A 15,262-nucleotide genomic window follows, 5' to 3' on the forward strand; every position below is an offset into this window, starting at 1 on the left:
AGGATGGGGCACTATTCCTCCCACTGGTACCAAGGATGGGGCACTATTCCTCCCACTGATACCAAGGATGGGGCACTATTCCTCCCACAGACACCAAGGATGGGGAACTATTCCTCCCACTGGTACCAAGGATGGGGCACTATTCCTCCCACTGGTACCAAGGATGGGGCACTAGTCCTCCCATGGACACCAAGGATGGGGCACTATTCCTCCCATGGACACCAAGGATGGGGCACTATTCCTCCCATGGACACCAAGGATGGGGCACTATTCCTCCCATGGACACCAAGGATGTGGCACTATTGCGCCCACTGACACCTAAAACAGGGCACTATTTCCCCAGAATTCCAAAGATGAGGCATATTCTACACCCACTAGCTACAGTACGGCCCGCCTAACGTCTGAAGGACAGTAAATTGGCCCTTTGTAAAGTTTGGAGACCCCTGTTCTAGGTGGACAACATTCACCCTGTACTGTGTGGTAGAGAAGCATTGTTACCCATGTACGCTCTCCTCACTTAAATGATAAACATCACCTCTTCTAATTATCATTGCATAGGGAGGAGGGGTTTAGTATGTCTCAGAAGATTTCTGGGAAAGTTGATAACCTTTTGCAAAGAAATTTACAAGTTGATGGAATTCTATCAGGATCAACAGGTATAGAGCGTGTATAAAAAAAAAAAAAAAAAAAAAAAAAAAAAGTGCTTGGTCTGAACAAATAACACCAATGCAGCCACCACATCCAAGGACTGGTAAGTTGCAATATATCACATTTCTGTTGTTGTGTTCAGATGTATTTAAAGAGGGATTTATTTTACAAATATTTTCTGGATACAAGGAAACCCTGAAATAAATGTACTTTGTAGCAAAGGCACAGGTTTGTACTCCAAGGTCCAGTTATTAGGCAGTGAGGCCCAAGACAACAAGCCCACCATTTAGAGGAGCAATACCAATGAGAATGTACTAATGTAGTGTGCCCCCTTCTTCCTTCAAAATAAAACATTGCAATCGGATAGGAGAAAGCATATAGTCAAGTGCTTCTAAAGCCAACATTGGTTTAGGGAGAACACTGATAATGATTTGTAATTGAGTTACTTTTCTAACATCCTGCTAAATTTACTAGCATTGCTCATTAAATATTTTTTTGTGTGTGCAAGTATAAGAAGTATCCGATGTACAATAAAAATATTAGCAAATGTCAAAATTAAAAAGAGACAAAAACATTTTATTCCACAAGCAGACCTGTGGCATTTTTATTATATAGAGTGTAAAATGCAGTTGTCAGGTAAGACATTTCTCTGTAACATACTCAATATTATCCAATCGTGATTTTTTTTTTAATAGTTAAACAATTTTTAGGCATAAAAGAAAAAACAAAAGTAAAAGTCAACCCCCCTTTTTCCAAAAAACGGAATGTTCCCATGGATTAAATTTTTAAATTCACACACAAAAAAATTAGCTTGTATTCCGTTTAAAAAAAAAAAAAAAAAAAAAAATACAGTCATCTGTACAAGAAAAAAAGAAAAAAAAAACTACAAACATTCAAAATCATATCCCTTTTATTAAATCAAAAGTATTTTTTAGCACATACTGTGGTTAATACTAGAATTTATTTTCTATGATAAATTTGACAATTAGATATGAAAATATTTAAAACAAAAAGAAATAAAAACAAAATAAAAACAAAAACACAAAAAACAAACCCTGGAGTTAAAAAATAGTTATAATGATTCTTTTTTAAACGTCTCCATACTGTTAAATGTTCCACAGTGTTTACATTAAAGATTTTAACAGCTGAATTCTTTCATATTAAAAAATAATAGTATTTATTTTATTCTGACAGCACAAAAAAGGTGATTTTCCTGTTATCGCTTGGAAGCCTGATATACATAGGCAACTGAATAATTGATAAACATTGCTTTATAAAATACACCCCTCCTCTGCCAGAGAGAGTTGGGTTACATTGCACTGCGATGTATAGCAATTCCCTCTGGAAGAAGAGGAGTTAACAATCATTTTTATATTAACCCTTCAAAACCCTGGTTATTATACAAACAAAGCCTACAAAATATGGCCCTGCTCCCCCCTCCCTTTATAACCCCTACACACAATACTTGTCTCAAGAAATAGATTCATATATTCACTTTTCAGAATGAACAATCATTTCCAAGTAACAGATTGATAATTCTCTTTAAAAAATATAACAAAAAAACAATGCAATAAAATCAAATACAGTCATAATACCAGAGAAAAATTAGACGTAAAACATTTAAAGAATTTACAGTTAAGAATATTTAAATACACATTTAAAAATTTTTTTTTATAGAGGTGGTATACATTTTTTATCAATAAATTTTTGTTTAACTTTCATGATAAGACCTCCAAGCTGCACTGTCCAATAGACAAAATGCTACACACAAAAAAAAAAAAAATTGAGACAAATATTTTGTAATATCAGCACCAAGGGGGGGCAGGGGTACACAGTGGAGGAATATAAATTTACATACATGTCTTTTTTTTTTTTTTTGGTTGATTTTTTTTCTTCAATGTAATCGGTTCCAAAAAAGAATTCATGTTAACACTTTTTTTTTTCAAGGGTAGCAAACAAAAAAGCAAAGAAAAAAAAACAAAACAAAAAAAAATAAACCCAGCACATTTAAATCTTTAGTTTTATTATATAATCCTGATTCTTAGCAAAGTTCAGTATAGATTTAACTCTAGGACTAGTGTTGTAAAAACAAAGAAGTCTTCCTCAAACGCTGTCAAATCTATGAACGTGTTACAAATTAAGGTTCTTCTCCTGCCATGATTCCAAAGGGAGAAAAAAAAAATCATCAACTGGACAATTGTTCTACTGCTCCTGCAAGGGGGGAAAAAGGAAAAAAGCAAAACAAGAATTTACATGAAAAATGAGGAACAAAGTCTCATTTCTAATGAAAAAATAACCTATCAAGTAAAGCAAGTATTTCAAAATATTTTTTATATATATATATATATATATATATATATATACACACACACACACACACACACACACACATATAAAAATTAAGACTGGACTATACAAACTACTTTTGAAAATTACCTGATGTACTTGAATAGAATGTCACTAGTATAAAAATCTTCAGGAGAAATATTTACATTACAGTTGTTTTTTAGGTCTCTGTTTTTAATTAAACTCTGAATTTTTGATATTTAAGTCTGGTTTACACCATCAGGATATGATGTTAATACACACTGTGGTGCATAAAAATATAAAATATAAGCTATGCAAACACATGCACTATTTTGGGAACAAGCCTGTGATGTTGGGTTAAAAATGTTATTTCTGATAAAAGTAGATTAAAAAAAAAAAAAATTTTATACAGATAACATGCAGCAGAACACAATTTTTAAAACAGAAGCATACAAATATAGGTGGAAATATACATATTGGGGTTGATTTCTTAACACGGAGAGTGCTAAATCAGGTGCAGCTCTGCATAGAAACCAATCAGCTTCCAGATTTTATTGTCAAAGCTTAGGCCAGCCATACATGGGTCGATTTTTGAACGATTTTTTGTTCGAAAATCAGACCTAAGAATAATCGGCTGATTTTCGCTCTGTTAGTGGGGCAATGGCACTGGCCGATTTTCGTGGTTCTTCCTCATTTCTTTTATTGGGCATGCTGGACAATTCGGGAAAAACAACCGATTTTCAAAATCATTGGTGGCACCATCGGATTCCAGAACGAGCAATGCTTTCGATTTTCATTCGGAATTCGACCCATGTATGGCCTGCTTTAGTTGAACAAGCTGAAGTTAGAAGCGGATTGGCTACCATGCACAGCTGCACCAGATTTTGCACTCTCCAGGTTTTAGTAAATCTCCCCCAATGTATTTTCCCTGTTGTCAAAAAGTCTTGAATTTTGCTATATGGAAATACTACAATTGTATACCAGACCGCATAGCTTAAAAAAACCTCAAGGCTAGTTTATATTTCTATTTAGTGAACAACATTTAGAGGCAACACTGAATTTTTCAAAGTAAAAGACTTGCTAGGCTCAACCCATGTCACTCTTGTCAGACACACTGGCCTACATGTAAGTGTCGAGAAAAAGATACAAATGTGAAAAAGAGATCAATACTTTCATTGCATGCAGTACCTAGAATACAATACTTTAGCAACAGTAGTGGTAACTGGCCACTCCAGTAAATGACAGCTGGAACCTGGCTCTTTGGGGTACAGACGTTTCCTTTCTTTGCTCTTCAGAAATCCTCCCTACACCACCACTATTCTTGCCTAAACGGCCCTAAGCTGGCACACAAAGACATTACTCACCTGGCTGTGGGCTTGCCCCTGGCCCAGTGACTGTCCGTAATATGCAGCCTGTTGTCTGTAATACTCTGCCCATGCCAATGTGTAATCTGGTTGGGAGCTTGGCTGTGAGGTGGCGCTGGCAGCCTGGGCTGAAGAGACATAAAAAAGGAAAAGTATGAACTATGAAGAGTCCAGGGAGAGAATCAGAAGAAGCACAGAATCTAGAAATGGTGGGTCAATCTCCATACAGGACACACAGCTCCCAGATGAATGCATTTAGTGGAGTTAAGAGCAGCACATGACAATAGTGGTATGGAAACACTCACTCTGCTTCTTGTAATACTCCTCCCATGCCTTGCTGTAGTCTGGCTGCGCGTTCTGCTGCTGGCTCTGTTGACCTGAGAACAGAATGGAAAAAAAATAAAGGAATAAGCCAATGGTGCAGGTAATGGATTTATCTGAAGTGCTTTCAGTCATGTACCACTTGCACAAATCACAAGTAAAGGACACTCGTCTTTTCTCCCTCTCCATAGCTTAAAGTGTCAGTCCACCAAAATTCCTATCTCAGTCCCAAAGATTAACGGACATCTGTTTTTATATGTGGTGATATTTTCCATCTGTAGTCCCTGCTGTCTGGTCTTGGAATCTGAAGAAAGTCCAACAAGTTAAGTGTGTAGACAACTCAGGGAAGAATCTCCTCACCATTGGAGCCTCCAAGGCTCCAATGTGCTGAATTCTACGTAAAACTGGGAGAATTTCTGAATGGACTGAGCCTTTAAATGGCCACAATAGAGCCTTATTCTCCACAAATATAAGAGAGAGGAGAGGTTTATGGGAAGGCTGGAGGAGTATTTAAACTAGGATCGAGGGAGGAGGGAGAATTAGATTATAACAGGGTAGACAGATCAGCCAGGGGTCAGTCCTTATTGGTGGGTGGAATGGGAAAGATGGGGGGGGGGGGGGGGAGGCTATGGCAGATAAGAAGGTTCCCATGTTACAAACAACCAGTGGAATTGGTACCATTTGTATGAAAATAAAAAATATGCAAAATACGTGTGAACAAGGTGTCAATGCATTAAAGTGTTTGTTCACCAATGCCAGCAGTCTGCCAAGAAAAATAGGTGATTTGGAAGCTTTGGTGCATGAAGAGAAACTATGATTTAATTGGTATTGCTGAATCTTGGCCTCATTCTTCACATGACTGGGTCATTAATATTCCTGGTTATGTTCTCTTTCGGAGAGAAAAGGTAAATAGGAAAGGTGGTGGTGTCTGTCTGAGAAGTGAGAAGTGATCCAGTTGATGGGAGTGTGGGGAATGTGATGAGGTTGAAGCATTATGGGTGGAACTGTATATGGATGTGCGTAGTTCAAAGTTAATCATCGGAGTTTGTTACAGGCCACCGTGAGTTAATGAGAAGGTGGAGGCTCAGCTCCATTGCACAGATCAAAAGGGCTGGGACAGTGATAATAATGGGGGATTTTAACTACCCAGAAATTGACTGGAGTAATAGTACTCCAGGAACAGTTAAAGGGAAAAAACTATTTTTAAACCTACTACAGGACAATTTTATGGTACAGTTCATAGAGGCCCCTACTAGGAATGATGCTGTGCTGGACCTGGTAATCTCAAACAGAGCTTATTACGAATGTCCACATAAAAACATCTGGGTAGCAGTGACCATAACATGATTTCATTTATTGTTAGCTGCAAACAGCGAGCACATACAAGGGAAATAAAAACACTCAATTTCAAGAGAGCTAATTTTCCAAGGCTGAGAGCTGCTCTCCAAGACTTAGACTGGGAGGGAATATTGGCATCAATGACCACAACACAGAAATGGGAGTGCTTCAGAAAGACTATGTGAACACACTGCAAAATATATTCCCATGAGCAACAAGTTTAAAAGGCTAAAAATCAAACCTATGTGGCTTAAGGCCAAAGTTAAAAAAGCTATAGATAATAGGAAAAGAGCTTTTACTAAATGTAAAAATGAAGGAACACTATCATTGTTTAACCATTACAAAGAATATAACAGAATATGCAAAAAGGAAATAAAGGCCCCAAAATTTAAAATGAACGACAGATTACAAAAGATAGCAGGACCAACCTCCAAAAATTCTTCAGATATATTAATAATAAAAAGGTCCGGTCCGAGAATGTAGGCCCTTTACAAAATAATCTAGAGTGGGTGACTGGGGACAAAGAAGGTAAATTTATTAAATACCTTCTTCAGCTCTGTGTATACAAAGGAGCATGGGGGAGCTCTTGTCCATAATGGGCAAGGTATTGACACAGCTCCAGATGATGCACATTGGCTCACAATTGATATGATCCAAAAATATTTAGACAGAATAAATGTGAATAAAGCACCTGGACCGGATGGCATACACCCATGGGTCCTTAAAGAATTGAGCTCTGTCAATTCAAAGCCATGGTTTCTCATTTTTAGGGACTCTTTAATGACTGGCATAGTACCACTGGATTGGCGTAAGGCCAATGTGGTGCCAATATTTAAAAAGGGGTCAAAATCTTTACCAAGTAATTATAGACCTGTTAGTTTAACTTCTATAGTTGGGAAGATACTGGAGAGTTTAATAAAGGACCACACAGATGAGTTCTTGCTGGAAAAAAAAAATGTTTTAAGCAACAGACAGCATGGATTCATGAAAGACAGAAGTTGTCAAACAAATCTGATTTCTTTTTATGAGGAGGTGAGCAAAACCTTGTACAGAGGGGTGGCGGTGCACGTGTTATACTTGGACAGAGGGGTGGCGGTGCACGTGGTATACATGGGCAGAGGGGTGGCGGTGGACGTGGTATACTTGGACAGAGGGGTGGCGGTGGATGTGGTATACTTGGATTTTGCAAAAGCGTGACACAGTTCCCCACACACGGCTAATGTGTAAGGTACAGTCTACAGGCTTGGAAAATCTGTATGTAAATGGATAGAAAACTGGCTAAAAGATCGTATTCAGAGAGTAGTGGTTAATGATTCATACTCTGAATGGTCTGGGGTCATCAGTGGTGTACCCCAAGGTTCAGTGTTGGGACCCTTAGTTTTTAATATATTTATAAATGATATAGGGTCTGGGATTAAAAATCCTGTTTCAGTCTTTGCAGATGACACCAAGCTGTGCAGTGGAATATCGTCCTTACAGAATGTCTCCAACTTACAAGCCGACCTCAATGCTCTGTTTAATTGGGAAACTATGAGGCGAATGAGGTTTAATGTTGATAAATGTAAGGTTCTGCACTTGGGGGGCTAAGAATATGCATGCATCATACATACTAGGGGGGGTACAACTGGGGGAATCAATGGTGGAGAAGGATCTGGGGGTTCTGGTAGATCACAAGCTTAATAATGGCATGCAATGCCAAGCTGCGGTTTCTAAAGAGAGCAAAATCCTCTCTTGTATTAAAAGAGATATAGACTCCAGAGAGAGAGATATCATATTACCCCGGTACAAATCATTAGTAACACCTCATCTGGAATATGCAGTTCCGTTTTGGGCACCAATTCACAAAAAAAACATTGGGGAACTGGAGAAAGTGCAGAGAAGGACAACCAAACTGGTAAGAGGCATGGAGGAGATCAGCTATGAGGAAAGATTAGAGGAACTGAATTTATTCTCTTGAGAAGAGGAGATTAAGTGGGATATGATCAACATGTATAAATACATCAGTGGTTCATATAGTGAAGTTGGTGTAGAGCTATTCACCCTGAGGTCATCACAGAGGACAAGGGGGCACTCTTTACATCTGGAGGAAAAGAAATGTAATCTCCAAACACGGAAAGGTTTCTTTACAGTAAGAGCTGTGAAAATGTGGAATAGGCTCTCTCAAGAGTTTGTTCTGGCCAGCTCAGTGGATTGCTTTAAAAAAGCCTGGATTCTTTCCTATATACACAGAATATAGCTGGATACTAACATTTATAGGTAAAGTTGATCCAGGGAATATCTGATTGCCTCTCGGTGGATCAGGAAGGATTTTTTTTCCCTGCAGGAGAAAATTGGATCATGCTTTGCTGGTTTTTTTGCCTTCCTCTGGATCAACTGTGGCTATAGGATTATAACTTTTTTTTTTTTTAATGGTTGAACTGGATGGACGTTTGTCCTTTTTCAGCCAGACTAACTCTAACTATATGTAACAAATGCCTATTATTGGGTTTATCTGGTGGTCAGGGAATCAGGGAACTGTCTGCTATCGATGATGTACACCCAGGTGTCTGTCAGCTGTTCAGTACATCCCAGAGGCCTTGGTGTGCAAATCACAAGGTCACTTTTGGATTCCCAGTTTAGTGGGGCTCAGTGATTTGCCACTATAGTTAAGCAGCACATGGGGGAAAAATAATGTGGCTAATCTGCATAATGCAATAAAAAGGTAATAAACATTGGTAAGCTAGATCAGATCTACACTACATTTAAATGGCTATCAACAGAGGGGAAAAAAGACTGAACCACTAGAACCATATTTTAAATGGCAATGATTGTCTGAAATTGTAAGACATCAGAATCTATGGATGTCACTCAAAGGTTGAGGTCACCTCTTAAGTGTCATATATGACCAAGTCCAAATCAGTTACATCTAGTGACACCCAACAGATGTCAATGGCCACCCTGACCATACTTGCTAGAGGTGAGGTTGCATCTCGATTATATAGCTACAGAATTCTGCCTGTGCTCAGTTTCAGCAGAGTTCAACTGACTAACAGTCCTTCCACATGGCATGGCACATACATGGCTATTTGTTGAGATGAAAAGCAAAGGGCAATATCACATACAGTAAGAGCCATAAAGGACCATTTTTGCTAGGCCACTGTAACCTGCCTTTATTACACCAACAGTATTAACTGAAAGTGGAGCACCCTCCCAAAAACAGGAAATGAACCACACTATCTTCCCCTGCGAAAAATCTTGGCTACACCATCTGCTGCCTTATACAAAGGATTCAATATAATGCTGCATGAAAAAAAAAAAAAAAAGAAAAAAAAAAAAAAGCATAATACCGAATATCTTTCCACCCTGCAGGAAGCCAATGGGTGTTTCAGCCTGGACCCGTTCAAACTGAGTTTTTCGAAGAATGACCCATTCCAAATTACTGTTATTTTCATTAAGACATTTATTAAGAAAGATGGAACGTGAAAGCAAAGTGCCGGACGTGAGCTTGGAGCTCCATCCTCTAAGATTTGACCAATGCCACAAGTCAGGCCCTGTCCATGTGTGAATGGCTTAGGGTCACAAAGTGCCCACCTGCTAATTCACACAATAGGGAGCTCCATCAATGGCTTTTCTTTGGGAAAGTCATTGAGGGACACGCCAATTAATAGACTGCAGGCCAGCATGTTTTACCTCATTGGACGCTTTATGTAGGAGGTGAAAGGGGGGATGTTAGAAGCAATAAAACTCTAAATGATTAGATCACTTATTAGGATGGCTGTGGGGGGTGAATGGACTCGCTCAATTTGTTCACCATTTGGGCTGTGAATGGTTACAGACGCTCTCTGCTTGCATACAATATGGCCAGGGTAACAATAGGATCTGCAATAAGGCTTGTTCTCACATAACAGCAAGGAGAAAAGGATTACACCAAAACAGGCCGCATCTTCCAGTCTGAGCCACTTGAGCCCACTTAAGGCATACGCCTTGTCAAAACATGGGCAATGTTGCCATTTTGTGGAATGACCTGATCAGGTTTGGACACACCAGGCTTGGATGTGAATTTGATTTACCTACTGATTCAAGCAAATGAAGGAAATAATAATAATCAGTAGATTTTTTTTCAGACAGCCTAGCCATCACTGCTTGAATGTAAGCGTCCTTCCACCAGAAGCTATGTTGACCAGCAGCTGGAAGGAACCCAAATTCCTATTTTTCAACAAAAGCAAACATTTTGGCATGTCAGTAAGACCTCCTTCACATGGGCAACTTGTACAAAGCAGTGACAGGCTGAGAGGAGCCAACGCAGTTTACATGTACTCACACCCCCCAGCGGTTACCTGTGGTTAGGGATGGATGAGCGAACCCTGGGCACAGACAGAAGCATCCACACTCAGACATTGGTCCTTAACCGCCGGTAGTGCAAATGCATAGGAACAGCGATAGCTCCCTCTCAGCCTATCATTGCTCTGTACAGGCCACTGTTAGGATACACCTGTCATCTCAGCCACAAGAGCCCATTGATTCTTGAAGCTGGAATCCTGTATATGCACATAATCATCCACGTGAAGGAAACCTTAAAGTGTACATGCAGCCTATTTTTACATTTTGGAAACGATAGGGAACAAAACAAGGTTCTCCCCTGGATAGACAGCATGAGAAAATATCCAGACCAGGGGAGCGAACGTAAGATTTAAAGTATGTGCAGCTAGGAATAGCACCAGGTAAGAGCACCTGTTGCTGTGCTCTGCAAGAATACAGCACATTAACCACTTGCCTACTGGGCACATATACCCCCATCCTGCCCAGGCCAATTTCAGCGCTGTTGCAATTTGAATGACAATTGCGCAGTCATGCGACACTGTACCCATATGAAATTTTTATCACTCTTTTTTCACAAAAATAGAGCTTTCTTTTGGTGGCATTTAATATTTTATTTTTCGTGCTGGAAACAAAAAAAAATTTGGAAAAAAAAAAAAAAAAAAAACACCAAAAAAACAAAAACGTTTCTTCGTTTCGAATTATAAAATTTTGCAAACAGATACATTTTCTCCTTTACTGATGTGCGTTGATGAGGCTGCAATGATAGGCGGCACTGATGGGCACTTTTGGGGCTGCAGATAATCAGGGCACTGAATCAGTGCAGATGTCCTCTGTGACACTTGCTGGTTATCAGCAGTATGCTGTGACAGCATGACGAAAGTGCTGCTGATAACCAGCAAGTGTGTTTACTTCGTGATCAGCTGTGTCATTGGACACAGCTGATCACGTGGTAAAAAGGCTACTGTGATTGGCCTTTTACCTTGTAGTGATCAGCTGTGTCCGAAGGGCACAGCGATCACAGACAGCGCCGGGTGCGCACCGCTGGGGGCGTGTTCTGGGAGGACGTCATATAACGCCCTCCCAGAACTGGACAACAGCGCTGTAGTCATGGTTCGGCTATAGCCCAGTAGTCAAGTGGTTAAATGAACTGTAAGTAAACATATAAAGAGACCAATTTGTTTCAAGCACTATTTACTCAAATGTCACTAGCACTCAGCTCTACTAGCTATTAAAAGGAACTACAAACATTTGTTTTTGAAATTTTACAATAAAAGATGATGTCTCCATTGTGTGCTTTTGCATAGATGCGGAAAGCATGAGGCATCCAAGCACCTCTGTGTCGTATGGCCCTTCAATGAGGATGACAGATCTTAAACACCCACAGCAATAAATAAAACTGATCTGCCACACAGCTACAATTCCAATATTGTGAAGAAAAGAATGATAAAGAAATCCATCCAGTTATAAAACAAAATATTTAAATGCATGTTTTGGAAATAAATGGTATAGGTATCTGAAATTATCCTGGTAGTCTCTCTCTCAAAACAGTTTTTATATCCTGCTGAACAGTCTTCCCAGAAAGCTATTGCTAACCTACGAATAACCGTCTCGATCCCGTTCAGTCTGGATTTCACCCACAACACTCCACAGAAACTGCTCTCCTAGAACTCACAAACGACTTACTAACCTCTAAAACCAATGGTCACTATTCCGTACTCTTACTCTCAGACCTCTCCACTGCCCTTGACACAGTTGACCACCCCCTCCTCCTCAAAAAACTATTTACTTGGTCTCCGTGACTGTACTATCCATTGGTTCGAATCTTACCTATCTCACTGCACTTTCAGTGTCACTTAAAACTCTACCTCCTCCTCTCCTGTTCCTTTTACTGTTGGGGTCCCCCAAGGTTCTGTCCTTGGACCTCTCCTATTCTCAATCTGCACTTCTTCCTTGGGTCAGCTGATAGCTTCCCATGGTTTCCAATACCATTTCTATGCTGATGACACACAAATCTATCTTTCTACTCCTCAACCCACCCCATCAGTTTCCTCACGTATCACCGATATACTGACATATCATACTGGATGTCACACCACTTCTTAAAACTCTATCCAAAACTGAGCTAGAGTTACACTTTAAGCGATCAGCTACCAACACTCCAAAAGTAGCTTTGCATTGAAAAGCCTCCTAATATGCAAGCAGCCTTTTACCTTATTTTAATTCAGTTTCATAAATGGCACCAACACCTAATGTTACTACTCTCCATTAGAGTGCGAGCAATGTGTAGAAGGAAGAGGGAAGAATCATTTCACCTTGGAAACTGAATAGCGGCAGAGGAAAATAGAGACGCATGACCGCTAATGTATTAGTTTAGGATATTCCCCTCTGCTCTGGCATGTGGTCATTAACATACATACAGTATTAGTTGTTAGCAGTTGCAGCAACAATAAACAGAAGAGACTTGAGAGTTGGGTGCCTCTAGCACAGTGGTTCTCAACCTTCCTAATGCCATGACCCTTTAATACAGTTCCTCATGTTGTGGTGACCCCCAACCATAAAATTATTTACCCAGTAATTATAATTCATGAGTGTTTTACCTCCAATACTGCTGCTTTCAACACAGTAGCTGCTTTTAACAGAGTAGCTGCTTTCAACACAGCAGCTGCTTTCTACACAGTAGCTGCTCTTTACACATCGGAAATATGTGTCTTCTGATGGTCTTAGGGGACCCCTGTGAAAGGGTCGTTCGATCCCCAAAGGGGTCGCGACCCACAGGTTGAGAACCACTGCTCTAGCAGCTCACCTTCACTATATAATGGATACAGGGCAGCCTATGTCTGGGGTGCTTACAGGCCCCCAAAATGCTTATAATGGCTTATTCAATCACACAAAGAGCAGTTTACCAATAACATTTGCAAAAGAAACAGAAATAATGCAGAGATCTGATTGGTTGCAGTGGAACTTGCATATCATTACTGCAACATGACTGTCTCCGGACCTACCCTGCACAGCAGCACCTGGATTTGGAAGGGATGGATAATGCCATTCAGGCTGTGCTGCATGCACACGTGCTGACAGGAACCATGGTGTCAGGGCAGAGGTTATGACTTACTGTGCTGCTTCCTCATACACCAATAGAGTAACCTGGGAGAAGTGTGGTGACCCCACTATACTCCTTAACTCTCACAGAGAAGATGCGGTCACAGTCTTTGTTGTGCTGTCTGACAGATGTTTGGATCAGTAGAAAACAGAAAGGACCTCTCCTGCGCTCTATGACCCAGAATAAGGGTGGATGGATGGAAACAAAACTTGAAAAATTTGACCACCAATGCATAGAAGGTTGTGCAGCTCTAAACAAGGCTGGGGAAGCCCGACCAGTACTGCAAAGTGAAACAAAAAGAAAGCGCACCAACCTTGCGCATTACTTCAGTAAACCATAACTTTATTAAATTGAGAATAATACTCACAAACAACAAAGTAAATCAAGCATATAAGTCCTCAAAGGAACTTTAGGAGTGTAGAGCCTGTGCGAGTCACATCATATGGTTAGACTCTCAAAGTACGGCTGACGCGTATTGAAGGGGGTCCCTTCTTCATCAGAGCTAGCTAAATAATGAGTGCTCTCTACCATATATACCCTGGGACTGGAACTGAACCCTTCCACCTGGGCTGGGCACTCAGGCCGGGAGGAGGGGCAAAGGTGTCATCAAAACATACATCAAGCACCCAGAATGTGCTTACTTAGGGCCGTCAAAGGTAATTCCGCATGTCAATGTCTTTTTGGCTTTAATCAATCTTTCCATTTAAAGCCAAAAAGACATTGACATGCGGAATTACTTTTAACAGCCCTAACTAAGTAAGCACATTCTGGGTGCTTGATGTATGTTTTGAAGACACCTTTGCCCCTCCTCCCAGCCTGAGACTTCCCAGCCAAGGTGGAAGGGTTCAGTTTCAGTTCCAGGGTATATATGGTAGAGAGCACTCATTGTTTAGCTAGCTCTGATGAAAAAGGGACCCCCTTCGAAATGCGTCAGGCCAACTTTAGAAGTGTAGAGCCTGTGCGAGTCACATTGTAGGGGTAGACTCTCAAAGTTACTTTGAGGACTTATATGCTTGATTTACTTCATTGTTTGTGAGTATTATTCTCAATTTAATAAAATGATGGTTTACTGAGGTAATGCGCAAGGTTTTGTTTCACTTTGCAGATCTTTGGATCATACATTTCAAATCCTTTGGCACATGAGGAAGCAGATTGTATTTTCTGAGTGTTATCAGGTCAGAAAGATCTGTCTATCACTCTGCTACCATATAGGTCTATTACTGTGGGTATCCCAGTTAATTGTATGTTACCGAGGTGGACCATGTAGGTTGGTATGAGAGAGTGATAGAGGATTTGAGTTGCTTTCCTTCCCTAATGGTAGTATTATAGTATTGTCGGGGGGATTGGAGGTGAGCTTTCCTGGCCAGTAGAACGCAAAGATTACTGGTAGCGTCCATAGCCGCTGGCAGTGGTTGCATACAGAAAAACCCAACAGGCTGGTTGTACCCAAGTCGATTGATGGATTGACTTGGGTACAATCAGCCTGTCCATACATGGATCAAATCTTCGCTGGTCCTGACTGAACCAGTAGAATTTCAATCCATGTATGGCTGACTTTAGGCTCCGCTTTTGTATGTAGAACAATACTACAAAAGGACACCCAACTCTCCCATGGCCTAATCTTCTAAGAGCAACCACAGCCCACATATGTCTGAAAGTGGTGGCACCTAAATGGAATAAAAACAGTATGTATTCCTTTTTTTAAAGTCTATATAAACCAATGCTACTCCGACAAGAAAAAGTATGTGAACCCCTTCAAATGACCATTTTTTTCTGTAGTAATTTATCATTAGAATTTCTTGTGTGTTTATCAGCTTAAGCACATTGTATTTGCCTATTGCTGTGACTTAAGCCAGCCACAGATGGAGCGATTTTCTTTCCTGCA

The 15,262-nt window shown here is 40.2% G+C and overlaps 1 protein-coding gene across 2 annotated transcripts in view; it reads right to left on the minus strand.

Annotated features, from left to right (window-relative positions):
* Positions 1 to 1,218: 1,218 nt before the first annotated feature.
* The window catches only part of FUBP3 (far upstream element binding protein 3), a 142,818-nt gene continuing 128,774 nt past the window's right edge, over positions 1,219 to 15,262 (minus strand). For both annotated transcript variants that reach the window (XM_089669038.1, XM_089669037.1), the window contains 3 exons: positions 4,625 to 4,696; positions 4,320 to 4,447; positions 1,219 to 2,859 (listed from right to left, as the gene is read on the minus strand). In XM_089669038.1, the coding sequence (XP_089525164.1) occupies positions 2,851 to 2,859; positions 4,320 to 4,447; positions 4,625 to 4,696 (209 nt within the window). In that variant the 3' untranslated portion in view covers positions 1,219 to 2,850. The remainder of the gene's footprint in view (positions 2,860 to 4,319; positions 4,448 to 4,624; positions 4,697 to 15,262) is intronic.

This window comes from Staurois parvus, unplaced genomic scaffold, assembly GCF_062004578.1.
Source record: "Staurois parvus isolate SC_StPar_1 unplaced genomic scaffold, SC_StPar_1.0 ptg000068l, whole genome shotgun sequence".
In the NCBI taxonomy this organism is placed as follows: domain Eukaryota; kingdom Metazoa; phylum Chordata; class Amphibia; order Anura; family Ranidae; genus Staurois; species Staurois parvus.